The following is a 27,257-nucleotide window of genomic DNA, read 5'->3' as shown; positions in this document are numbered from 1 at the left end:
TCCTTTTGGGATGGAGAAGACGGTTCAAGATCACGTTTGGCATCGACAGCTGCTTTGCACACAGCCTCGCTCGCGTGCAAATCACCACATCCTCTTGCCGTCGTGGTGACCTGACGCAACGGGTATAATTAACCCGCGTCTACAACATGCATATTTAACAGGCATGCATATTCATGGCAGGAACAGTACAGTTTTTAAGGCCGAAAATAAAACACGGTCCACATGCCGCCGGTCTTCTCGTGTTTGGCCGTGTCCCCGGGCCCGGCAGCACGTTCCAGAGCCTCCCGGGATGTGACTCAGGCGTCACGGCGCCTCCCTCACGACGCGCCACGCGCACTTCCGCTGGCAGGCCGAGCAAGAGCCCGTCCCCCGCGCCCAGGCAGCCACGCGGTCGGACCGGGAGGCGCCAGAATCTGGGAAAAACGCCTCCCGAATCATTAGCACCTTTCCCTTGCCTCTGCTCCGCGGCCTGTTCCGGCCCCCGCCCTGGCAAGGCGGGCGCTCCTCGAACCGTCAGGGCCAGGAATCCCCCGGCACCTTCCGGAAGGTCCCCGTTCTCCAGATGGGGAAAGTGAGGCTCGGGGCTGTGGGCCGCAGAGCCAGGCAGTGGCAGGACCTGGCCCAGGATTTAGATGACCTGTGCCCTCACCGGGGTCCCTCTGTCCCTCCTCCCCAGCTACACCAGCCCTTCTCCAAATGGCCCCTGCTCCTCTCCAGCCAGCTCCTTACAGGCACCTTTCGGGCCGGCAGCTCCTATTCATCCACCGGGGCTCAGGCCAGAACATCACCTCCTCCAGGAAGCCTTCCTCACCCTGGCTCAGCTACTTCCATAGCCTCCATAGTCCTGCTCTTTTCCGTCCCCTTGCTTTTCCACTCGGTGTTCGAATGGTCTCTTCCCGGCCCTGTCTGTCCCTACCGTGAGATCTTGGAGGCCCGCCCAGCCTCCTTCACCTCCTGTGACCGCTGGCTGCCCGCATCTGTCTTACCGTAAAGGCTCTTTGTGAGCGCTGGGAGAAGGAAGGGGCGGACAAGTTCATTCACACAGCACAGGCGCTCTGCACCACCAGTGGCAGGAGGGAAGGGCCCCCCAAGCCCCAGCTGCCGCCAGTAAGACCGCTCACCCGTGCCCACAGCCTCCAGTCGGTCGGTGCTGCCCCATGACGCTGTTTTCAGCAGTCAGTCAGAGACTCAGGAATCCCACCCACCCTCGGCCCCCAAATCCACCCCAAAGGAGTCTGTGGCCGGCAAAGCAACCTTGTCCCATCGCCCCTGCACCCCCACCCAGAGATATAAACTCCACGGGCCAGAACCTCCTGGGTGCCTCAAACAGCCTGGGATGCGACAAGTGCTCAGCAGGTACTGAGCACACCCGCCTGGCTAACGCGCCCTCCTTCTCGCTCGCCTCCCCCTCCCCCAGTGCCCTGGGAGCTCGCCCGCCAACCCCTGGGGACCTTCACCGAGTCTGGGCAGCGTGGAGCCAGGCCCCTGGAGGCGGGGGCTGCCAGCTTCTCTGAATGGGCTGAGTTCTTGTGCTGACGGACCCTCCCCCTGGAGGGTCTCTCAGAGAGACACCCTCTCCTCTGCAAATCCAGTCTCTCAGAGCGGCCCCGGGGCCTCCCTGGAGAAGGAGGGTGCTTCCCACTCTGCGGATCTCAGCCGTCTCTCTTCTCCCTAGCAGGGACGGCTGCGGGACTAGAGATGACCTTGCTCCGTGTGAACCAAGGGGTAGGGTCGGGGAGGTGAAGGGACAGGCAGCACATCTGGCTCAACGTGGCCGTCAGGGCTGTGCAAACAAGCATTACAGGTAGTGAGCTACCTGTCACTGGAGGCATGCAAGCAAAGGCGAAGGGGCTGCAGAGGGCAGCCCAGGAACAGCTTGAGCACTGAACTGCACACCTTCTAAGGACCTGCCCCGGCCTGAGGCAGGATTCAGCAGAGATCAAAGTCGGTTCGGCATAGATGTCGGTGGCAGAAAGGAGCTAGTATGTCCAAGTGGGAAGCACGGCCTCCTCCGTGGCTCCCTCTGTTCTGGGCAGGCACGCTGAGTATGCCCACGCCCTCGCTGTTCTGAAACTCCGCGGCACGGACAGGTTCAAAGACATAATCACGGAGTACTCAGAGCCCGCATCACTGCCTGAACAAAGCCGACCGCCAGCCTGAAGCGACACCTCTAATCTCCCAAGCCCTGACCGCTGCGGGCACCACAGGTAATTACAGAGCGGCCCTCGGCAGCCCGTCCCCGGCCACCGCCGGTCACCGGAACAAGGGCTGCAGTGACAACATCGCTCAGCCCGTGGGGCATCTCCTACCTTCAAAGGCGGGGGCCAGGGCGGAGGCCTGGGGGCCGGGGGCCAGGCGGCTGACAGTCAGGTCGCTTTCGGTGCCACCCCTGTGGTTCAGCATGCAGGTATACACGGTCGAGCCTGGGGGCGAGAGAAAGACCCGGAGTGTGGGAGCCGCTCGGCACAGCCCGGCACACACAAGTCTGGGTAACCGCTCGACGGGATGCCCTAGCGCAGGTGACCTCAAAAGGCGACGTCACCACGACCGGGCGGCCCAGAGCGGGAGGGGCAGGTCACCCAGCACTGCTGTTCCCGGAGGAGGAAGGGTCAAGAGTGGGGCTTTGGGGCATCTGGGTGGCTCAGTCGGTCGAGCATCCAGCTTCGGCTCAGGTCATGATCTCGCGGTCCGTGAGTTCGAGCCCCGCGTCGGGCTCTGTGCTGACGGCTCAGAGACTGGAGCCTGCTTCGGATTCTGCGTCTCCCTCTCTGCCCCTCCCCCACTCATGCTCTGTCTCTCTCGAAAATGAATAAAAATATAAAAAAAAAAAAAAGAGTGGGGCTTCCTTCTTCTTGAAACACCTTGGCCCGGGATGTGGATGGCCCCCATCCCAGCCTCCCATCCACCCACCCCCCACATGCCAGAAAGTTCTTAGGAGCAGGGTTCTTGTCTCGCTCACTCTGGTGTGCCCGTGCCTGCTGAGCAGAGGCTCCTGATGTCTGTCCGCATAAACGACTATGTGGATGGATGGATGAAAGGGGGTGAACGGGAAGGTGGATGGAGGGGTGCTGGGGTGGGGTTGGGGGGAAGGGGAGTGTGGGGAAGGGGGAGGTTGAAGAGGAGCAGGTGGGGTGACGGCCGGAAAAATGGTGTCACGGGTTGAACTGTGTCCCTGAAATGACATGTTGACGTCCCAACCCCGAGTACCTGTGAACGTGAGCTTATTTGGAAACAGGGCTTTGCTATGTGGTCACGTTAGGATGGCCCTTGTGGCGGGCTCTGATCCGGGATGCTGGGGTCCTTACGAGGAGGAGAAGCAAACGCAGGGATGTGTGATGTCAAGGCAGGGGCGAGATTGGTGCCCACCCCCACCCCCTGGAGCCAGAGAGGCGGGAAGTGTCCCACCTCCGGTCTCAGAGACGGCACAGCCTTGCTACCTTCTTGAGTCTGCACTTGTAGCCTCTGGAAGGATCAGACAACATGTTTCCATTGTTTAGAACCAGCCCGTTTATGGTGTTTTGTTACAGCAGCCCCAGGGAGCTAATACAGACAGGTGGGGGGGGGGTAATGTAAAAGGAGATGAACATCCCAAATATTACATGGGACACACTTAAGAGGAAAACATCGTCCATTCTTGAGACTCAAACCTATCTGACCTTCCTGTATTTTTATTTAATTCTGGAAACCCTCTTTGGGGAGAGTGTTCCTGTGGTGAGTGCCCAAAGGGGCTCCACATTTACAGAGAGCTTCCTGCCTTGCATCCTTTCTGGAACAAAGTAAATGGAGAAGGGAGGGAGGGAGGAGGGAAAGGAAGGGCAGGGGGAGGGACAGTGGAAGGTGCTGGGGGCCTAGGGCTTGAGGTGTGGCAGTGAGGGCAGAGAGATCTAGACGCAGGGGCCCAGGGCCAGCCAGGGGGCAGAGCCCTGAGCTGGAGAAGCCTAGAGGGGATAGAGCCAGCTTGCCGCCTGGTCTCAGCACCCAGGGCTGTGCCCAGGGAGTTCTTCCTGGCAGCAAAGTGGGAGAGGGGCATGGCCCTCTGGAGGTCGTACCTGGGGGTCGGCTGACATCAGCAGAGAAGAGCCAGTCGGCAGCCTTCCTCGCATCCAAACCCACCAGGTAGAACTTTCCGAAGTAGGACATGTTGAACACAGCAGCGGCCCCTCTGCAGGCCAGACATTCCTTCTTGATCTGAAAAGTTCCAGAGAGGAAGGACGCCATGAGGGCTCTGAGCTATGCCTCCTCAGAGCACGGTGCGCTGGGCTCTCCCTGGTACACCTGCTCTGAGACTCCCTCCCCACTCCCAGCTGGGAACACAACAAGACCACTCTTCAGAAGCACAGGGAATTAAACCCCACAAAAGAAGACAACAGATTCAACAGCATGTTCTTGGACCACAATGGAATTACATTAGAATCACAGCAGGAGGAAACTTGGGGAGTTTGCATCTAAGTGACATTGAACAACACATCCCTGAATAACCAAAGAATCAAAGAAAACACTTGTGGGGGGAGGGTTGGGAAATACTTTGAGAAGGAGGGAAGGAAGGCAGGGCCTTGGCCACAGAGACCTTACACCTGCAAATGCCTCCAAAGTTCTCAATCCATGCCTCAGCTTCCCACTTGGAGAAATTGGAAAAGAAGGGTGAATTAAACCAGAAGCAAGCAGAAGGAAAGACTTAATAAAGACTAGAATAGGATATAGAGGAAATGGAGACTAGAGAAATGGAGAAAATCGGCAAAAACAAAGCTGGTTCTTTGGAATGATCAACAAAAGTAGCAGACCCTCAGCTAGACTCACAAAGAAAATAAGACAGGAGACTCAAAGTACTAAAATCGGGAAGGAAAGAGGGGACATCACTACCGACCTTACAGCAGTAAAAGGATCGTAAGGGAAAACCATGCATAACCGCATGCCAGCATGTGACATGTGAAACGGACACATTCCTAGAAAGACCCAAGTTATTAAAACTGACTGAAGAAGAAGGGTTCCCCGGGTGGCTTGGGTGGTTGAGTGTACGACTTTGGCTCAGGTCATGATCTCACGGTCCGTGAGTTCGAGCCCCGGGTCAGGCTCTGTGCTGACAGCTCGGAGCCTGGAGCCTCCTTTGGATTCTGTGTCTCCCTCTCTCTCTGCCCCTCCCCTGCTCCTGCTTTGTCTTTCTCTGTCTCTCAAAAAAAAAAAGTTAAAAAATAAAGAAAAGAAAATAATTCCACCTACATCATCAAAAAGAATTTTAAAAATACCCACAAATTCAACAAAAGTGCAAAACTTGTACTCTGAAAACTCAGCAATATTTTTGAAAGAAATTAAAGAAGGCCTGAATGAGTGGAAAGACATCCCATGTTTACAAAATGAAGACTTGATATTGCTAAGATGATGTGCTCTCCAAACGGATCCAGATTCAACACGATCGCCATTAAAATTGCAGCGGGCTTCTTGGCAGAAATTGACAAACTGATCCTAAAATTCATATGGAAATGCAAGGGACCCAGAATAGTTAAAACCATCTTGAAAAAGAAGGACCAAGCTGGGAGACTCACGCTTCCTGATTTCAAAACTCACTACAAAACCATTGTAATCAAGACACTAACACAAGGATATGCATATAGATCACTGGAATGGGGTTGAGAGTCCAGAAATAAACCCGCACGTTTATGGTCACTGCTTTTCCACAAGGATGCCAAGGCCGGGCGAGGGGGAAGCCACGGTCGTCAACACATGGTGCCCGTGCAGCTGGACAGCCACACGCAGAGAAGGAGGCTGGGCCCCTACCTCACACCATACACGAACCATAGTCAAAGTGGGTCCTAGACCTAAGAGTAAGAGCTAAACTATACGATTCTTAGAAGAAAACATGGGAGTAAGTCTTTGTGGCCTTGGGTTAGGAAATGCCTTCTGAAATATGACCCCAGAAGTACAAGCAACAAAAGAAACAATCTGTAAGTTGGATTTCACCAAAATCAAGCCCTTTTGTGCTGCCAACAACTCCATCAAGAAAGGGAAAAGACAACCCACAGAATGGGAGGAAGTATCTGGAAGGCATAAATCTGATAAGAGACTTGTACCCAGCATATAACAGGAACTCTTATAACTCAATACAAAGACCAGTAACCCGATTTAAATGAGCAAGGTGTCTGAATAGACATTTCTCCAAAGGAGATGCACGAATGGCCAGTAAGCACATGGGAAGACGCTCACCATCATTAGCCAGTAGGGAAATGCAGCTCGAAACCCCAGTGAGATCCCACCTCACACCCACTAGGATGGCTGGGATCAAAGAGAGAGAATCACCAGTGGTGGCGAGGACCTGGAGAAGTCACAACCCTCACCCACAGATCCTCAAAATGTTAAGCATCGAGGTCCAGCAACGCACCGGCTAGACATCTACCCAAGAGAAATGAAAACCTATGTGCACACAGAAACCCGTCCGGGCATGATCGCAGCGACGTTATTCTTAACAGGCAAAAAGCGGGGCCAGCTCGAATGTCCGGACACACTGCAGAGCATCCACGTAACTGAAAACTGCTCAGAAAAAGAAGTGACGAAGCACGGACACGCCCCAAAACGTGGACGGACCTTGAAACTACGGTGCCGAGCGCAAGAAGCCAGTCACGGAAGGCCGCACGTTGTAGGACTCCATTGATACGAAACGTCCCAGCAGGTAAAGCTCCAGGGACAGAAGGAGCATTAGTGGCTGCCTGAGGGGAGGATGGGGTGGGAGAGGGTGGGGGATGGGGGTGACAGCTGGCAGGTCAGGGTTTCTCCTGGGGGTGGACAAAACGTTCTAACATCACATCGTGGTGACGGCTGCACGGGCCCAGGGGGACACTAGAAAACACCGCCGAATTGTGGCTCAGTCCATCAAGTGCCCGACTTCCGCTCAGGTTGCAATCTCACAGCTCGTGAGTTCGAGCCCCACATCGGGCTCTGTGCTGACAGCTCGGAGCCCAGATCCTACTTCTGATTCTGTCTCTCTCTCTCTCTCTCAAAAATAAACATTAAAAAAATTTTTTTAAAGCACCAAATTATACACTTTAAGTGGATGCATTGTGTGGTACGTGAATTCTATCTCAATAAAGCTGTATTTTTTTTTTTTTTTTTACACAAAGAACACAGCATGCCTGCTGGCCGGTAAACAGATGCCCCTGCCAGGCCCTCCAGGTCCCAAATTATCCATCCGTTTTTCTCCTCCGTCTTCTGTCCCCGAGCCACTGCGTCTTTGTTCTACACACATCACCCAGCCGCTGAGGGGAGGCCCCACCTTTGCCGCTCATTGAAGGAAAAATCGTGGCAGCAAAGCTACCCCTCGCCGAGCACTGGCTGTGCGTCGGGGACCTGTGTCACCTCCTCCACCCCGAGGTTCCAACACCACTTCCCACGAGGACGCTGCCCTCTGGGGCCCGGGGAGGGGACGCGCGGTCTGTTGGGGGCCAGGCGGCTAGAAGATCGAGGAGCCGTGCATCCGGCCCGTGCTGTCGCGGTGCCCCAACCCCCCCACCCCCAGCTCCGCGTGGGTGTATCGGTGTGAGCGGTGAGAGCATTTACACCGGGGAAACCGGCCAAGGCCCCAGTCGGGCTTCCCCGGGGGAGCTGGCACCCCGCCGGAGCCCCAGATGCCGCGACCCCCACCGCCCTGCAGACACCGCTGTCCTCTGTGGGGCTCCCGCGACCCGTCAGGCGCTGCAGGACCTTCCCCGACACTGGGGCCGCAGAGCAAAACCCGACACGGTCTCCGGGCTGACTCTCGCCTCCCCGTCTCCCCGGGCTGGGGAGGCTGCCAATGCTGAGAACAAGTGTGTGTTTCATGCTTTGGGACTGTTCAGGCGCGTTTGCGGAGGCTGGATGAAGCCACCAAGCCAAGTTGGCATCCCCTCCGGGCTCCCACGTCCCCGAGGGCCAGACGTCCTGCAGGCCCTGGGAGCCGCGGGAGCCGAGGTGCCAGACTCGAGGCGGAGCCAGGGACCCCGGAGCCTGGGGACGCACGTGCCTCCTGCTTCCGCTGCCCAAGCCCCTCCCCCAGTGCCTTTACCACCAGAGCCAGCTTTGGGGGAAAGCACAGGAGGGAATGTTTCTTCCCCTTGGGGACCGGCTGCAGAATTTGTGAGGCCTGGTGCAAAATGAAACCGCGGGCCCCAGTTCCTAAAGTCTTAAGAGTTTCAAGGTGGCGACAGCGGAGCGTTAAGCCCCACTCAGGGCCCTTCTGAGCCAGGCCCTGGGTGACCTCACAGGCCGTACACCCAGGAAGCTGGCCGGCTGCCTTCTCCCCCGAGACAGTGCTTCCCAGGCGGCCCCGGGCTGGGCACCCACATCGGGGGGCAGCTGAGGCCTCTCTCGCTCTCTTGGGGCAGCCACGAGGCCACGGCTCAGCCCCGTTCTGCTGGGTGACCCCTTTGCAAAACGGCGGGGCCACTCAGCGTGGAGGCCGGCGTCGCTCTTTCTGCCGAAGCTGCCCTCAAGAGCACCTCTGCCCGGTGCAGACTGCGGGGGCAGCCCGGCCCCAGGCCTCGTCACCCCCACCCCGGCGGGAGTCGGGCCCAGGCAGCCCGGCCGGGATTCTGACCAGCCTCATCTGCCCACTTCTGGGGCCAGAGGGGCAGCGAGCAGACCCCAGACCACAGACCTCCTGCTCGTCCTCTGGAGGGGCCCGTCTTGGGTCTGTGTGTCCTGAATCTACTCTGCGAGAGAGCCACCGACAGCAGCCCTAAGGAAGAGCTCGTCACTCACGCCTGTCACAGGAGCCTCAGAACAGATCCAGGGCAGGAGGGAAGGAGGCCCAGAGAGGGGCGGCCCCTGGCCTGCGGCCACACAGCCAGCCCCAGCCCCCACCGCCCGTGGCGAGGCCTCGGCACAGAGGGGGGCAGAGAGGAAGACATCACCGGCTCGCTCCTCAAAACCGAGTCAGCCCGAAACGGAGGGTGAACTGGATGCAGTCCACAGAACCTCTGGCAGGACTCTCGGAGGGCCCCCGGGGGTCAGCCCTACCGGGAGCCCGACTTTCTCCTCCATGAGGGATGGGGGTGGGGGGACTCAGCCACTGACCACGTCGTGGTGGGGCGGGAAGTCGAACGTGTACTCGTCCCCCAGCAGCCGGCCGTAGGCGTGGTCCTCGTGCATCCGGTTCCCATACGCCCCATAGTAGTCGTACCGCAGGACCTGGGAGGAGACACGCTCGTCACTGTGCCCCTTCCTCCCTCCTCCTGGTCCTTCCTTCCCTCCGCCCCTGCCCTACACTCGCACGCGCACGCACACGCACACGTTCACAAGGGCGCACACGGGCACACACACGGCTTGGCGGGCAGGGAGCCGGGTGGAGCAGATCTGGCCTCACCCGGCTGCCCTCGGGAGGGCTGTGCTGGGGGCACGGCCTGGGGGGCGGTGAAGGGGTTCAGGCAGCCCACAAACCCTTGCACAAATAACACCCTAACTGCCGTGGTGGTGGTGCGGCTGAGGGCCGGTGGGGAGGCTGGGCTGCATCCGTTGGGGCCCAGAAGGATGGAGAAAAAGTGGGGTGTACTCGGGCTGGGGAGAGACGGGCGGGTCACCTGGGACCCCTGGGCCACCGTCAGGGCTTTCAACTCAAGGCTGAGGCAGCGGGATGAGACCCCGGAACCAGCTCTCTGAGGAAGAGGGTGACGGAGCTGGGGGCCGGACAGCACTGTCATGGCGGTCAGGACTGAGCCCTGCTCCGGTGCCTCGAGCTTCTAGGCAGGGAGATCCTTTCTACAGACGAGAAACTGAGGCAGAGAGATGAAAACTCGCCTGATGTCACAGGCCTGGCACAGGCCTTGCGGCACGTGGGCCCCAGAGGCTGGCTCCTCGACCGCCACTGGCCGTGGCCTGTCCTGCCCTCTGTCAGCGGCTCTGAGATGCCCACATGCCACTGGGCCCTTCCCCAGCCCTGCCCCTACTGAGGGAGCCAGTCAACTGTCCCCTCCCCAGCACGGCCAGGCTTGCCCAGCCTCTTTTCACAGGTGAGAGGGCACAGAGCCTGCCCATCTCCGGACCAAGGGAATGTTCCCGATCCCTGATCCAGGGTCCTCTCCTCGCCCAGGGGCCAGGGCTTCCTGGGAGAGGCCAGCTGGGACACGGAGGGCTTTGCAGGGGGCCGTTCGAGCCCCACCCTGTCCTGGTGGCTCCAGCCTCTCAGCCTCCTGGGGACAGGCTGCTCCCCCTGGTGGTCTTAGAGAGCCCACTCTTGCCTAACGATGCCCTGGGACCCGCCTTGGGCCGTGAGTTGCTATGGAGATGGGAGGTGGTTGCCCTGGAAGGGGACTGGTAAATTACAGCAGCAGAAAAGGGGTTTTAATTTGCATAAATCCGGATCAAATTCTATCCCCGCCCACTCAGGGGACCCCAGCCCACGAGTTTCACAAGCAGGCTGGTTGGGTTCTTCTCTGACAACCTGGGCCCGTGGGAGGCACTGGGGGAGTTGGGGAGCCCCCAGGAGGGCACCCAGAGGCCGGGAGGCTGTGAAATCCCAAGTTACAAACCAACACGGAATGCATAATTTTGTGCTAAATGCTCCTACTAACATAAAATAACAGTGGCATTTGCCAAAAATATATGAGCAAAATTATGGGAAGATGTGCTAATTTCTCCGGCACGGCGGGGGAGTCTTGCGCGCGGCCCCCTCACTGTGGAACACCAGCTTTCCCGGGGGCCCCGGGCTTATCTGGGCCTTGGAAGGCCTGGCTGCTGTGGGCGGTGAGTGACGGCCCTGGGGACATCTGCAGAGGACGGCCCCGTGCTCACGGGCACATCTACAGGGGGCTCAGCCTTCCCGCCCGCAAGGTGACTCACCCGCCCCGCGGGCCCTGCCTCGGGTGGTGTGGACGGGAGTGGGGGTGGGCTAGGCCCGGGTGGCCACTCACCGGAGCTGTGCCTTTCGGGGTGAACCATCCCGGCCGCTCCCAGCCCTGTCGCTCCTGGAACACGCAGCCTCGGGCCAGTAGTTCCTGGGTAGGGGTGGGGAACCAGCACCCTTCAGGCCCGGCCAGACACCCCCCCTGCCTCCCAGCATGCAGGGCAGTGAGTGACCGGATTCCCCCCAAGGGGATACACCCCAAGGAGCAGAGGGCAAAGAGGTCCTGAGGCTTGGAGCCAGGACCCAAGCCCAGGCTGCAACTCCTACCCCAGAGCCCCACCCCCAGCCCCAAATTCCTGCTTGAAGCCCTAACGCCCCCAGTGTGACCGAATATGGAGGTGAGGCCTTCAAAGAGGCGATTAGGGAGGAATGAGGTCATGGGGTGGGGCCCTGATCCCAGGACAGGGGGACCCAGGGGACCCAGGGAGAAGGCAGGCTTCCAGACAGTTAGGGAGGGGGCCCCAGCTGGAGCCGCTCAGCGTCCAGACCTGGGAGCAAGGAATTTCTTATGGCTTCTCTCCCCCGCACCCCCGGTCTGTGCTATTGTTCCAGCGGGAGCAGGCTGACCCCGCACGAGACCCGGCGACCCTCTCCCAGGTGCACCCCTGAGAGAACAGGGAGGAAGCAGGTCTCTGCACACCCAAGTTCACAGCCGCCAGCAGCTGGAAGCAACAGTGCCCACCGACCGATGAAAACAGATGGACACGCCTGGTGGACCCGCACGGTGCAGTGAGACTGGGCCTTAAAACGCAACCGAGCTCCGACGGGTGCCGCACCACAGACCAGCCTCAAACACAACACGCGTGTGACCTTCTCTCGTGACCCTTCACGACCCACTTACATCAAGCGTCCAGAGGAGGCGAATCCCCGGACAGAAAACAGATCGGTGGCCTTTCTAGGCTGGGGAGAATGAGGGACCACTGCTTCGTGGGCACAGGGTTTCCTTTCGGGGTGATGAAAATGTTCTGGCACCAGAGAGTGGTGAGGGTCGCACAGGACCGTGAATGTACTTCATCTCCCCGAATCGTAGGCTTTAAGAACGGCTAAAATGGCAAGTTTTATGTGCTGTGTGCTTTAGCGCAATACGAAAACGTAACGGACTGAGTTTGTTTCCTGGGCCCAGTCTGCACGTGCTCGCGTGTGGGGACCTGCCACACGGCAGCAAGCAATTCTCCGACCCCGGCAGAACGTCCCAGAAGCCAACTCAACTCTGACACTGTCTCCCCGAGGACGGCATCAGATTTCCCCAGGCTGGGGACTCAGTCCCACAAGGCTGCCCCCATCTCCTACTCGGGTCCCTCCAGGTTACCTAGACTGGTGACCGACCGGCTTTAGAGCAGCCCCCCTCCTCGGGCTGGATGCTTTTGCCCGAGCCGCTCACAAGACTCAGAGAAACGTTTTACCCACTGCATGGCTGGTGTTTCTAGAAGGTTATAGCTCAGGGCCAGCCAGATGCAAGAGGAAAGTAGCCCCTGGTGTGGGGAAAGGGCGTGTGGCTTCCGTGCCCCTCCAGGTGCCACTGTGCACAAACCTCCCTGTGCTCACCAACCCGGAAGCTCTCTGAGCCCCTCCTTTTGGGTTTTTATGGAGGCTCCGTGATACGGGCACGGCTGATTGCCTCGGTGGCCGCTGGTGACTGAGGCCACCTCCGGCCTCTCTGTCTTTGTGGCCCTCGCCATTTAGGAGATTCCAAGGGTTGGGGGAACTCTGTGCCAGAAACGGACTGGACGGAGACTGAATTCCTATTTCTTATCATAAGTCACAATATCACACGGACACAATTAAGTGACATCATGGTAGATTTCTTTGTGAGTTCGGGTTGGGGAAAAACGATCATCTCCGCCCTCAAGTTTGGAAGGGCCCCGTGGCCACGGGCAGCCTTGTCGGACTGGCAGGAGGGCCCAGAGCCCCGGGCTGAGCAGCCTCGGAAGCTGGGTCTGGTAGAGGCAGGCAAGTGCGCAGGCGCCCGCGGCCCCCGACGGGCGGTATCCCACTGCCTCCCGAGGACCCACCCACACCCCGAGCGGGCGGAGCAGTGGCCAAGAGGACACTGCCAACGGTGGCACCAAGACATGTCCTCCTCGGACACCCCAGGGGGCAGCACAGGGGCAGTTCTCAACACAAGAAGATCCCCCGGCATGAGTGATGGGGTCCCGTGGACCGAGGAGGAGGTCACCTTCCCAGGGAGGGAAAATAGGGGCGTAGTCGCCTCTAATAAAACCGGCCGTGGCTGGGGGAGGTGTCGCGAGCAGGGCTGACAGTGCGGACAAGAGGTGGGCGCTTCTGAGCCCATCTCCTTCCAGCGCAAGTCAGGCAGCCCCCGTGTTTGTCGGGGAAGCTCTGGGGCTGTCGGGACGGGGTGACCCGGGACGGCAGAGGGGAGCCGGGGGTCACCGTGGCCCGAGATCCCAGCTGGCCCACTAAGCTCAGCTGAGGGGCAGGGCAATGGACGCCGGGTCCCTCTGGGGTCCAGGTGCTGGAGTCCCAGACGAAGGAGGTTCCTTTATCCAGCCTCAGAGCTGCCTGCTCCATGAGCCTGCCTGCCTCCATTCAACAAACACCCCTGAACACGTATTAAAAGTCAGGCTCTGTGCTCAGTGCTCAGAACCGGAGAGACTAGGGCAGAGCTCCTGTTCCCGGGGCCCTAGATGAGCACAGCTTGCAGCACAAGATGGGGGTGGGAGAGGGGACACGGAGGTGGGTTGGGAGCACGAGGCAGGAGACCGTCAGGGGCTTGGGAGAGTGCCAAGGCTGGGCTCCGGTGGGGAGGGCACCTGACAGTGGGTTTCGTCATACGAGTAGGAGCTTGCCGGGGAGGAAAGGCATCCCAAGCAGGCCCCACGCGCAGGACGCATGTCTCTGGGGCTATGCTGCTCTCTGTCAGTGCCCGTGCCCGATGGGTGACCGCACACACCGGCCGGTGCCCCCGCCCCCCACGACCGCCGTCGGCGGTTAGGGAAGATGCCGGGGTGTGCGCTCCGAGCACGCTCCGTTGGTGAGAGCTGGGAATGGCCTAGCCACCGCGTCACCTCACCCGGCCCAGAGCACGCCTCTCCGTCGCCCCAGTGCCCCGGACTCCCCGAGAGTGGCCGCTCGTCGGGGTGTGGTACCTCGTGCAGGGGGTCTGTCCTCATGTTGCGCCCCGCCAGGGGCTCGTCGTGGGGGAACACAACAGAGTAGTTCTTGGCGTAGGACTCGTGGCTGCGCTCGCGGATCCAGCGGCGGTGGTCGGTGAGCAGGTGATGGAAGCGCCTGTGGCGGGCGGAGGGGCCGGTCACTGCCTCGGGGGCTGTGAGGGAAGGGCCGGCCAAGGACCCGGGGCCAAACGGGACCCTCATCCCTCCACCAGAGTCCTCCCTGGGGCATGGGTTCGGGAGGGGGTCCGGGCTCTAGTCTCCCGCCCTGGAGCCTTGGGCAGCTAGGCCTCCTCACCACCGCCCCCTCCCCCCGAGGTCACATGGCCTCTCCTCCAGCCAGCAGCTCGAGACACCCAACGGCTTGTCCTCCGACGGCCCCGGCTGCCCGAGCCGACCGCATAGCTGCTGGCCCACCTGGGCCACGGGCCCCCGGCCCCTCCCACACACAAACCTACCTCTCAGACCCCCAGACCAGCCTCCCCATCCGTCCCTTCCCTCACTGTCCACCCGCTGGCATCTCATGCGCCCTCCAGGCCCTCCTCCCCATCCACGTTCCATCCTCCGTGACGTCTGTCGGAGCCTCACCGGGGCTAATTGACTCTCAGTTTGCACACAGTTCTAGCGAGCACCATGTTCTGGTGGGGGCAGGGGGCAGGGCTACGGATGTGAGTTTATCCTTATGGATATTATCGCGAGTTGCTGCGATCGTCCAAGGGGCCCCTTCCTGCTGTCGGCCCAGGGGCGAGTGCTGTGTGCGAGAACCTGTCTCAATCTTCAGTGTGGCCTCACGCCGCCCCCTGGTTTGACTCATCTGCACACGAGGGGCGATCCAGCCTGCACTGAGCCAGGGGCTTCTGGGACGAGCTGCAGGGCAGGGGAGGGAGCCACGGAGCCAGGCCAAGGGGTCTAGGGAGTTCCTGAAGGAGAAGCGTGCTGGGGTGCGGGGTTTGGAAATGCCTGGCCGGCTTTGGAGGGGCTGAGGCGGGCAGGAAGGGGGCTAGGAGGCTGATGGCCACTCTGGTCAGATTCAGCCCCAGTCACCAGGAGCTGGCATGGTTCTCCCAGGACCGGACTGGCGACCTTCCTCGCTGCTTTGAGAGTCCTGGCTGGGGGTGGGGAGCGGGAAGTGGGAAGAGGGAGTCCTGGATTTCCTTCCTCACGCCCCCAGGACAAAAGAGGAAGCTGGATCTGGGGCGGGGCCGGGTGATCCCTGCAGGCACAGACACGGCCCCTCCACGGCCCCTCCGGCAGGTTCCCCGTGGCCCAGGACTGCCGCCTCGGCTCACGTCTGTGCACACGTGTGCATGGCAGGGGCGTGGGCTCGAGCTCAGCCAGAGCACGACCAGGGATCGGCAGGGGAATGGGCCCCTCCCTGTGGCCACGCAGGCTGGCTCCAGCACTCCTCCTGGGAGCAGGGGGCCCAAGCCAGGGCTAGGGTCCGGCCACCCTCAGCGCTCAAACGATGACGCCTCCTCCCGGTTACTCGGACCCAAGGGCTTTCACTAACAGTCCCGGCCTACACCCCAGACCCGGCCCGTGCCAGGCACCGGGACGCGTACAAGCGAGTCCCAGATGCGCTCCACCGAGAGGTGAGTCATCACCCCCATTTCACAGATGGGGAAACCCTCTGCCTGAGCCACAAGGGTGAGTGGGCTAGTTCACTGCCCCCCTCTACCCCCCCCCCAGGGCGCCAGCTCGTAGGGGCTCCCCGCCCCCCCCTCCCCCCGCCATACCATCTGCCTCCCAGCCTGTGACGCCCAGGCCCAGCCTCCCCGCCACGAACCAGCCCACAAAACACTCCTGCCAGGCAAGGCAGCTGACGGCGGGAGGCCCAGACCCGTTCCTAACCGGGCAGGGGTTTCACAGGCAACCTCGGGGCTTCCTGCTGAATCCGGGACCCTGCACCCCCTCCCCGCCAGGCCTCCCCCAGCCCAGGAGGGGGGCAGGCATGCCAGCCCCGTTCTGCAGCCGTGGACGCTGCGGCACCGGGAGGCCGCCCGCCGAGGCCTGGGGTGAGCCCTGACGCGGCGGTCTGTTCCTGTGCCGGAGCCCTCGCCCCCGAGGGAGGCGAGGCGCTGCGTCCCTGCCCACCCTGGCGCCCGCACTGGGCGACTTCAGACAAGCGGCCTCCCGCATCGGTGCCTCTTCTCACCATTTGTAGCAGGAGGGGCTTGGACCGGCCCATCCCCGAGGCCCCTTGAAGCTATCATTTCTGGAACATTCCTCTCCTGGGAGCGCGTGGGCGCAGCCCCAGACGGGCTCGGAGGCAGCCACAGAGCAGAGCTGTGCCAGGCGCCGTGGAGGGGTGGCCGTGGGGGAATCTCAGTGTCTGTCTGTCTGCCTCTGTGGGGGCCAGACATCCCCCCCCCTTCCCCAGCGGGTCTAATGTCTTCATCAGGCCAGGAAGGGGTGAGGTTAGCAGAGGAGCAGGGGGCATGTTGAGCGGAACCAGCACCCCAGCACCCCTCCCCCACCCCGGGCAGCTGGGGTCTCCCCAGGGAGGCTGTCTGCCAGGAGCAGTAACGCCCCTCCAAGCCGTCGCCTCGACTGCCCCCTGCACGACACCCCGGCCCCACCAACACCCACCCTCCCGACCCTGCCTGGGAGTGAGTGAGTGCCTTCGCCCCGCCTGCAGAGGGTGATGGAGACCAGGACCCCCTCCCCCTGCTCTGACGACAGCGCCCCCCCCCCCCCCACCCGGCTCAGGCTTGTCTAGCGTTTCCTTGCAGACGTGACATAGAGAGTTGTGCCTACACAGACGCCCTGGCTGCCCCCGACATTAGCAGCACGCCCGTCATTACCCGGGGCTACGGTGAGGAGAGCGCTGGGCACCGGGTCTGATGTATTCCCACCACCTTGGACGTGAACGTTCAGCTGGCATCTGGGCTCGGGGCCGTCTGACTCCCAGCTGCTGCGCACGCACTGATCATAACCACCCAACTCAGCCTCACTCCCTGGGCAACGCGTGGGGTCCCTCCTGCTCCCCAGGCCTCAGTCTCCCCATCTGCCAAATGGGATGAGACGATCCCGCTGCTGATCCTGGAGCCATCCGGGGGGTCCAGAAGGACACTGGGACAAGAAATCCTGGAAACTGTCAAGGGCCGTGAATCTGCCAAACCCCGGGCACCTGCAGAACCGCCCCTGCTGGCAGCCTTCTCCCCCTTCTTCCCTTACTGGCGCCTCTTCCAAGAAGCCCTCTGGATTTCAGAGAAGGCTCCTTTCTAAATAGCCCTCGCTATATACCCGGCTCTAACAGCCGCCCCACCCACGGTCTCTGGTGCACACTCGCCTGATGTCATAGCTGTACATGTCCTTCTCTGGGCGCCCGTGGACGATCCAGTGGGCCAGCTCCTGCCCACAGCCGCCGCCCAGCATCATTCCTAGAAGGAGTAGGGCCAGAGGTCTGCCGTCCGCCCCGGAGCCCCCACCCCAATATCATGCCCCTTCCGTGTCCACAGCCAACATCACCCCCCGAACCCTGGATCTCACACCTGGGGTGCTGTACTGCTGCTAACAGGACCTCACCCCTCCCTGCGGCCCTCCTCTGCCCTCACCCCTGCCAGGGGCCGCTGTGCTCCTGAGCCCCCCACACTCCGCCCGGGGAACCTTTTTTTTTTTTTTTTTTTGCCTGGGGGAGCTTTAAGATCAGGGTGGTGGGTGTCAAGGAGGGGCCTCTCACACGCACCTGCACTGTTGAAACCGCAGCCCAGGAAGAACCCTCGGAGTTCAGGTGCCTCCCCCATCAGGGGCTTGTGGTCAGGTGTGAAGGACTCTGAAAGGGAGGGGGGCCTGAAGCTCTCCCCGGGCCATATGCACCCGGGGCGGGGTCTCCCGAGAGGGCAGCGATTGGAGCGGGGTCTGCCGCTGCCCCTTCACCCAGACTTTCCCCATCCTCACCACTCCGCTCAATGCCACTTCCTCCAGGGGGCCCCCCTGACTGCTCCTGCCACGCTCCCGAGCTCCTCAGCATTTACTGCCAGAACCACCCTGCTGGGACCGGGTTCTGCTTTGCAGCATCCAGGTTTGCCTCCTGCTGAGGAGGGGCCTTTCCCTCAAGCCCCCGTCACAGGGCGCCACCTTCCTGCCGCATCACTGCTGGTCATTCTTGCCCACTGGACCACGGGTGCATGAGGGCAGGGACGGGGCTCCACTCGGTACTGTGCCCCAAGGCCCAGCATGGGGCCCAGCAAACAGCAGGTGTTCGATAAATGTCCCTGGATGAAGGGCTGACCCCAAGTTCTCCGGGAGAGGGACGGGGGCTTCTGCTCTGTTGGCCGAAGGTGCGTCACAGGCGGAACCCAGAGCACGGAGGGCAAGGGACCCTTGGGGAATCGTTATAAAGGGCTGAGCTTTGTAGCCACAATCCTGGGCGTGAACCCTGCTTTACCCTTCCGTAGCCCTGTGACCCTGGCCGAGTCACTTCACCTCTCTGAGCCTCAGTGTCCTCATCTGTAAAGCGGGGACCATGGCACTGACCTTCACAGGGCTGTGAGTCAGTCCATCTACAAATCCTTGCCGCCCCCCGGAATGTGCCCGGGGCTCGGCTCCGGCCATGACTGCTCCCACCCCTCAGGCAGCTGACGAGAGGGGACGGTAAATACGCAAATAAGCAAAACAGAGAATGTCTGGGAAGAAATGACGACGGGAGGAGGGGCGGTGTGAGTGACCCTTCTGGTAGGCACCATGGTCACTAACTATGGAACAGATGCGGAACCTGGGTCACCCTGCCAGTGAAGCAGGGAGCCAGGAGCTGGCTCAGGGCTGCCTGACCCCCAGCCGGAGTTCTCAACCTCTGCGCGGGTCTGTCCCGCGCGGGATGGGGACGGACGCGACCCCGTGTGAGGAAGGTCGGGAGCTTCCCGGGCCCTGGGGGAGGAGGGGGGGGGTGTCTGGCGGTGGCAGGGGGCACAGGGGCGGCCAGGGCGAGGGTGACAGTGCTGTGGCTGGGTCACCCACCCGGGGAGCGCTTCGGGAGGGCTGGGGATGTTTCCAGGCGGACAGGAAGGTGAGGACAACCTCACGGGGCATCTGAGGAGAGAGCTTCGTGGGGGGGGACGAGAGTCTCTTGAATGTTCAGCCAATGACTCACGACTGAGCAGCTTGGGGATGGATGCAGAATCATGGGATGTTTGGGCAGCACAGACGGGGCCCCCACCTTGGCCGGGACCCCTGGGACCCGGAATGGGAGCTCTGCCCGCCCCCGGATGCCCCGGAGTCAAGGGGGCCTGGGACTTCCCAGTTCTGTTCTGGAAGCCAAAGGCCACTGACCGCTCTCGTCCTCCCTGGCAAGGGGAAGCGCTCTGTTCCCCGCGAACCCTCCCCCACAGGCCGGAAGCCGGACACAAGATGTCTTCACACACACATGCCCCCCAGATAGGGCTCCCTGGGAGCAATGACTCCCCAGTCCAATTAAACAGAGGATGTTCCCGGGTGACTCGGGCCCCTGGGATCGTTTCAGGCCTGTGCTTCTCATTGCCAGCCCCACGCAAGCCCGGGGAAGCTGCGGGGGGAAGGGCAGCAAGCCTTCGGCCCCCCACCCACACCCTGCACCCCGAGTCCAGCGCTCAGGGGCACGTCCATCCTGCCCACCGCGGCTGGGCCGCCTCACGAGCCCAACAGATTCAAGCGGCTCCAGGGGCACCGGGCGGAGAGGGCTGGCCCCCCCCCGGCAGGCCACAGGCCCCTGGGCATCAGAACCTTCCCCTCTCCTGTCCTGGCCAGCCCCTCACCCCCTGCATGGCTGTGGATGACCCGTTACTCTCCGGCCTCCGGCTCACCCCTTCCCCTCAGGGCTGACGGCAGTCTGCTGGTCCGGGCCGTGCCCCGCACCTCACATGTGGCTTTTCCTCCTTGCTCCACTCCTGCTGAGTAGGTACGCGGTCACCCATTTCACAGACGAGGACACTGAGGCACCCAGAGCCTCAGACACAAAGTTTCCTCTTTGGACAACACCGTGTCTTTCCCAACCTATCTCCCCAGGCCTGATATGGGGCAGGGCCGGCCCTACCCGTGTTTTTGCCTTGACTGAGGATTAAAGGGACCCTGTGTGTGCTAGGAAGAAAGAGGGGGTGGGGGAGACACCCAGTGGGAGTCCCAGTGCTTCTGCTGGGACGGCAACGGGGGTGTCGTGTCTGTCCTGCTCACGGCAGGGACGGCCCAGGTCCGTGCCCGACACAGGCCGGCCTCGGTCTCGGGCAGAAGGACCCGGCATGCCTGCCCTTGCTTCCAGCCTCCTCACTCACCCGGGCCACAGACTGTGGACTTGACCCCCGTCTTCTCCAGCACTGGGACGCGGTTGATGGCACCTTCGATGTGCTGGGTGAACACGTCCCAGTCCAGGTCAAAGAGGCCAAAGGCAAACTTGTCTGACACCTGGGGAGGCGGGTGGGGGGAGCCGCCCAGTGGGAGCCGAGCCCGGCCAGTCTCCCCTGGGTTGGGGGGGGTGACAGGGCTGGGCCCCTCAGGTCTCCTGCACCAACCCATCGGTGGGGCCCGTCCCCTCCTTTCCCCCGTGCTGGCCCAGGCCCCCCAGCTCTGCGCTGGACTCTTGCAATGGCCTCCACCTGGTCACCCTGCCTTCCTACCCTCCTTCGCCCTTCTCCTAAGTCAGACCATGCCCTCTCTTGGTCTCCAGCAGCCCTGTGGCTCCCCGTGACTCTGTGGCCCCCCGAGGCCTACAAGGGCAGGCCCTGCCCCCGTCCACCACTGGCCCACGGCCACGCTGACCTTCCTTCAGTTCAAGGACAAGCTTGGCCAGACCTCGGGGCCTTCACCCCCGGTCTGAGGCAGCTCCTCACCGACCGTGCTCTCTCCAGGGGGGCTCTGCTCTGACGTCACCTCCTCGGGGGGCCCTGCCTGACCACGGCACGAAGCATAGGCCTCCACTCTTACGAGGCTTGTTCCCAACCCGCTGGCTTCCTTCAGTACAGGTCACTGCTACTTGTCTGTTTACTGTGGGTCTCCCCGGCCAAACGCAGGCACCCCGGGACAGGGGCTTTCGTGCTGCTCTCCCTCCGTCCCCAGGAAGTAAAACAGAATCTGACCCAAGGTTGTCACTTAATCATTCGATGTCGGCATGAACCCAGGAGCGGGGGCGGCCCAGGCGTGCTCGAGGGGGCCGAGGGGGCCGCCCGACTTCCATGCAGCCCCAGAAGCTGCCGGGAGAACCGCGGGGCCCGGACAGACGCCACTGCCGTGGGTCCGGGCTCAGGGTTGTTTGCTGTGGACACAGGGTTTTAACGTTTTTGTCATCTTCCAAAGCTGTGATTTGACATCTCCACAGCCTGTAAGTACTGCTGTTTGAGGCCAGCCCTCTCCCTGCCCCAGGTCTGGGTCTACCTGTGTGCCACGTTCAGAGAAAACCGAGTTGGCCCTTCTGGGGCCCAGGGACCTGCCATTTCTCAGGTGTGCACCCGAGGAGCTTCAGGAAGGCGGGCTTCCTGGAGGAAGGCTTCTCCACACTGAGACGCAGCCCTGAACCACCCCCCTCCCCGATCCCTCTGTGTCTTACCTCCTCCCAGAAGATGGGGTTGGTCTCATAGCCACCCACAGACAAGGCATCTCCTTGGAGGCGGAGGTAGACAGAGGCATCGTGGTCGCGGACGTTCGGCATGTTCTGGAAGGCAGAGCAGAGAGGCCTCAGGGTCAGCCAGGGCTGGGCCGTGGGTCCAGTACCTCCGCCAGGGGGCACAGGCCCACGGTGGACTATGGTGCCTCCTTTCTGTAGGAGGGCAGAGTGGACCCGGGGTCTCAGGCTACACTGTGGACAAACCACCCCCGCTCAAGTCTCCCCTTCCCCAAACCCCATAAAGCAGCAGCCGTAAGGAGAGCGAGGCGGGAGGGATGAGGTGTAGCCCACAACGCTAGGAGAGCCGCGGGGGGACAAGCGCACGCAGGAGAAAGGAACCAACGCTGGAGGGTGCGGAGCGGAGGCCACGCCCCAGCTCGGGTTGGGGGCGGGGAGACTGCACAAGTCGAGCCAGTGCCAGCCTCCATCCCCTCCAATCCATAGAGACCCAGCTTGTGGCAACCCAGCTCCCTCTGCAGGGGCCGACGGGCAGACTGCATGGTGTGTGTGCACACACGTGTGGATGTGAGAATGTGTGTATGCGTGTGCACATGTGTAAGTGGGAGACAAAGAGAATGTGTGTGAACGGGAAGACAGGCCAGGGTCTCTTCAAAGCAGTGGGCCCAGATCCCCTCCGTCCTCCCCAGCTAAGGCCCGGCCTGGGGAGAGCCCCACGGGCTGGAGGAGTGAGTCTCCAGGTTTGGGGTGGTGAGGAGTGGGCTCTTGTTCCCCCTCGACAGCAGCCCGGGGACCCTACTGTGGAGACACGAAGTGGCCCGTGGAAGGCTCCAGATGCTGACACCAGGGCCGCTCACCAAAAAGGATGGCTCACCCTCACCCCCTGTGAGATGCCCTCCCTCTCCAAGCTTCCAGTTGGCCTGTGGACTTAAAAGCGAAACCGGGGACTTCGGAGCTGTGACAAGACTGGGTCCGTGAAATAAGGTGCCATGGAAAAGGAACAATCCCAGATCAAGAAAGAGGTCTCGAAACAGGAGATGATCATCAAAATGAAAAATGCAACAGGCGGGTTGGATAAGACCATCTTCCATATAGGAAGCTAAACAAGATGAAGAAATGGAAATCGGGAAAGGAAAAAAATAAGGAAATCACAAGGTCAACCCTAAAGGTCCAACATCCACCTTATCGGGGGTTCCAGAAAGACAAACAGAGGAAATGGAGTAGAGGAACATCAGAGCAATGAACCTGGACAACTTCTCAGATTGAAAGTCATGAATCTCCATATTAAAGGGGTCCTATCACGCCCCATGAACGGACAGGCCGGCACCGAGGCATGCTGGGGTGAAACATGGGAATAGCATCCTGGAGGCCGAAGGACCTGGAGCGGAGTCTCCAAAATTCCACAGACAATTTTATTTTATTTATTATTAAAAAAAAATTTTTTTTAACGTTTATTTATTTTTGAGACAGAGAGAGACAGAGCATGAACGGGGGAGGGGCAGAGAGAGAGGGAGACACAGAATCCGAAGCAGGCTCCGAGCTCCAAGCTGTCAGCACAGAGCCCGACGCGGGGCTCGAACTCACAAACTGTGAGATCATGACCTGAGCTGAAGTCTGGTGCTTAACCGACTGAGCCACCCAGGCGCCCTATCCACAGACAATTTTAGATGGAGAATTCTAGACCCCGTCAATCCCTCAATCAAGTGTCCGGAAAGAATAAGGATTATTTCAGACATGGATGAACACAAAAACATTTTACTTCCCATGTGCCCCTTCTCAGTAAGCAACCAGAGCGCATGCACATCAAGGATCCAAACAGAAGAGGCGTGAAGATGGCCCCAGGGTCAGAGCCGAGCAGAGGCCAAGAGGCAGGCAGCCCAGAAAAGAGCCACTCAGAAGAGCAGAAGGCTTCCTCCAGGGCAGGGAGAATGGGACATAGAGACCGTATGTGATTTCTCTGGTGTGCACGAGTTGTGCAGAACATACTATTGAGAGCTAGTTGACAGACATGTTGAAATGTTGGGGGGGGGGAGCGGAAATGTGACAGTTACGAACATACATGCAAATAACCTCAACAAAATACCAGCCAACTGAACCCAGCAGCATACAAGAGGAGTGTATGCCATGACCTAATGGGGGTTATCCCAGGAATGCAAGGTTGGCTTGACATCTGAAAATAAATCCTTGTGATACACCATAGCAACAGACTAAAGGATGAAAACCAATCATTTCAATAGATGCAGAAAAAGGATTTCCAACACCCTTCATGACAAAAACACTCAGCAATCTAGAAATAGGAGGGAACTTCCTGACAAAGGGTATCTAAGACACACCCACAGCTAAAACATACTTATTTTCAGCTCTTCCTTTAAGGTTAGCCTAACGATAGGATGTCTACCTCACCACTTCTACTCAGCATCATATCGGAGGTTCTAGCTGAGGCAGCAATTAGACAAGAAAAAATAATGAGAGGCATTAACATTGGAAGAAGGAGCAAAACTTTCCTGTTGCAGATGATGTGATCTTACATATAGAAACCCCTAAGGAACCCACTAGAAAACTGTTACAACTAACAAAATAGTTCAATAAGGTGGCAAGATACAAGATCAATGTGTAACAGACAAAAATTATTGTATTTCTTCACTTCACTAATGATGAGCAAAAAAAATGAAATTAAGAAAATAATTCCACCTACGTCATCAAAAAGAATTTAACAATACCCACAAATTCAACAAGAGTGTAAAACTTGTACTCTGAAAACTCAGCAATATTTTTGAAAGAAATTAAAGAAGGCCTGAACGAGTGGAAAGACATCCCATGATTACAAAATGAAGACTTGATATTGCTAAGATGATGTGCTCTCCAAATGGATCCAGATTCAACACGATCGCCATTAAAATTGCAGCGGGCTGCTTGGCAGAAATTGACAAACTGATCCTAAAATTCATATGGAAATGCAAGGGACCCAGAATAGTTAAAACCATCTTGAAAAAGAAGGACCAAGCTGGGAGACTCACGCTTCCTGATTTCAAAACTCACTACAAAACCATTGTAATCAAGACACTAACACAAGGATACGCATATAGATCACAAATGGGGATGAGAGTCCAGATATAAACCCGCACATTTATGGTCACTGCTTTTCCACAAGGATGCCAAGGCCGGGCGAGGGGGACGCCACGGTCATCAACACATGGTGCCCGTGCAGCTGGACAGCCACACGCAGAGAAGGAGGCTGGGCCCCTACCTCACACCATACACGAACCATAGTCAAAGTGGGTCCTAGACCTAAGAGTAAGAGCTAAACTATACGATTCTTAGAAGAAAACATGGGAGTAAGTCTTTGTGGCCTTGGGTTAGGAAATGCCTTCTGAAATATGACCCCAGAAGTACAAGCAACAAAAGAAACAATCTGTAAGTTGGATTTCACCAAAATCAAGACGTTTTGTGCTGCCAACAACTCCATCAAGAAAGGGAAAAGACAACCCACAGAATGGGAGGAAGTATCTGGAAGGCATTAATCTGATAAGAGACTTGTACCCAGCATATAACAGGAACTCTTATAACTCAATACAAAGACCAGTAACCCGATTTAAATGAGCAAGGTGTCTGAATAGACATTTCTCCAAAGAAGATGCACGAATGGCCAGTAAGCACATGGGAAGACGCTCACCATCATTAGCCAGTAGGGAAATGCAGCACGAAACCCCAGTGAGATCCCACCTCACACCCACTAGTGTGGCTGGGATCAAAGAGAGAGAATCACCAGTGGTGGCGAGGACTTGGAGAAATCACAACCCTCACCCACTGTGCGTGGGAACGTAAAACAGTGCATGTGCTTTGAAAACAATCTGACAGTTCCTCAAACAGTTAAACATAGAGTTACTATGTGACTCAGCAATTCCACTCCATGATATCTACTCAAGAGAAATGAACACACGTGTCAACACAAAAACATGTTCATGAATGTTCATAGCAGCATTATTCATAACAGCCAAAAAGTGGAAACAACTCAAATGTCCATCAACAGATGACTGGACAAATAAAAGGTGGTCTAGGATAGAATATTAGTCAGCCATTGAAAGAATGAAATTCTGATATATGCACCACATGGATGAACTTTGAAAATGTCATACTGAGTGAAAGAAGTCAGACGCAAAAGGTCGTATATGGTATGATTTCATTTTATTAAATGTCCAGAATAGGAAAATCCATAGAGATAGAAATCAGATTAGTGATTATCTAAGACTGAGGGTTGGGTGGGAAATGGGGAGTGACTAAAAATGGGTATGGGGTTTGGGGGGATGAAGGTAATGTTGTTAGACAGATAGATAGATAGATAGACAGAATTAGTGACAGTTACATAGAAAACTGAGCAACTGGAAAACAATAACTCCAGGAAACACAAAAGTCAGACACTATTTTGCTCAGGAGTTAACAATATTTACATTGTCATTATATTGCAAACACTGCCTACTGATTTCACCAAAAACAAACCAAAATCACTTTAGAAAGTGACCAAGAGTCAGGAGACGCCACGTCCCCTGCTGCTCTTTGGCTCTGGAGGAGCTGCCTTCCCTCATGGACCACTTACCCTGGAGACGGGCACATGATGTGGGACTCCTCTGCCCCGTCTCCACGCAGAGACCAAAAGGTATAACCTGGTGGATGCCCCTCCCTCCCACTCCAGTCTCCTAGTTAGCTGGACAACTAGGAGGACTGTTGTCGAAGACAACAGTCGAAGGACTGTTGTCAAGAACGTATAAGATGTTGTCCGTAACGGAGCACTTCGGAAACAGTAATCATCATATCATTACTTCCATTGTCACTACCACTCTACAAGCGAAACAGAAACTCTGGAGCTCCATAGAGCAGGACAGTGGGGACACCTGGTGGCCGGGGAAGTCCCAGACTCTTGCTCCAGCAGGATCAGTGTCCCCAGCTCCTGGCCCCAGCACACTGAGCTGCCTTGAGTGCCCAGCACATGCTCAGTTCAGCCCCAAGGCGTCCTCTGGGCACTCTCACTGCCATCTCCACGCAGGAGCCCCCCCCCCCCGCCCCCCGCCCACAGGTATGACCCTGTCCCACTGATGTCCCTGCCTCCGGACCTCAGCCCACTCCCTTGCATTATTTCTCCTGCCCCCCATCCATCCAAAACCTGTTGGCCACTTCCTCTGGGAAGCCTTCCGGATCGTTTCAGCTTTCCCTAATCTCTTCCTCTGAAGCACCAGCTGGCCAGACCCCTCTGTGCCCCCTTGGTCCTGGTCATCGTCATCCTCACCACCGGCTACAGGCCAAGCACCGTGTTTGGCCCTTCACCTCACGCAGCCCTGTGCAGTCCATATGGTTATCGCTCGTTTTGCAGAAAAGGAAACTGAGGCCCACCCAGCACTATGACTTTCCTGGCTGCGTTATTGGGGGCTGAAATGCAGCCCCTGAGCCTGGGCTTTCCCATCGCTCGGTGCCCAAGCAGAATAGCTTCTGCAGAAGCGGGCAGAGGTTGGTGGGCAAGCCAGACCAGCAGAGAGCACTGGGCACTCTGTCAGCCACAGACACTAGGCCCAGAGAGGGAAGGCGCCAGGTCACAGAGGAGCTGGGGGCAGTGCTTGGCCTGGACTCAGGCCTGGGTCAGACCCTCAGGGGTGCCCAGGGTAGCACAGCCCTGTGGCCTCCCAAGGAGAGTGATCCCCCCCCGGGACACAGCCCCTGTCCTGCCCACAGGCTGTCCCCA

The 27,257-nt window shown here is 58.9% G+C and overlaps 1 protein-coding gene across 6 annotated transcripts in view; it reads right to left on the bottom strand.

Moving 5' to 3' along the window:
* The window catches only part of SARDH (sarcosine dehydrogenase), a 61,240-nt gene that overhangs the window by 25,380 nt on the left and 8,603 nt on the right, over positions 1–27,257 (bottom strand). For 4 of the 6 annotated variants that reach the window (XM_023242968.2, XM_045042591.1, XM_019816743.3 and 1 more), the window contains 10 exons: positions 21,512–21,616; positions 20,244–20,373; positions 19,779–19,862; positions 17,687–17,773; positions 17,291–17,381; positions 13,975–14,116; positions 10,872–10,955; positions 9,040–9,153; positions 4,050–4,188; positions 2,310–2,423 (listed from right to left, as the gene is read on the bottom strand). In XM_023242968.2, the coding sequence (XP_023098736.2) occupies positions 2,310–2,423; positions 4,050–4,188; positions 9,040–9,153; positions 10,872–10,955; positions 13,975–14,116; positions 17,291–17,381; positions 17,687–17,773; positions 19,779–19,862; positions 20,244–20,373; positions 21,512–21,616 (1,090 nt within the window). The remainder of the gene's footprint in view (positions 1–2,309; positions 2,424–4,049; positions 4,189–9,039; positions 9,154–10,871; positions 10,956–13,974; positions 14,117–17,290; positions 17,382–17,686; positions 17,774–19,778; positions 19,863–20,243; positions 20,374–21,511; positions 21,617–27,257) is intronic. The other 2 variants (XM_045042593.1, XM_045042594.1) reach the window with 2 other exon arrangements.

This window comes from Felis catus, chromosome D4, assembly GCF_018350175.1.
Source record: "Felis catus isolate Fca126 chromosome D4, F.catus_Fca126_mat1.0, whole genome shotgun sequence".
NCBI lineage: Eukaryota > Metazoa > Chordata > Mammalia > Carnivora > Felidae > Felis > Felis catus.
This window is presented reverse-complemented; position numbering and strand designations above follow the sequence as displayed.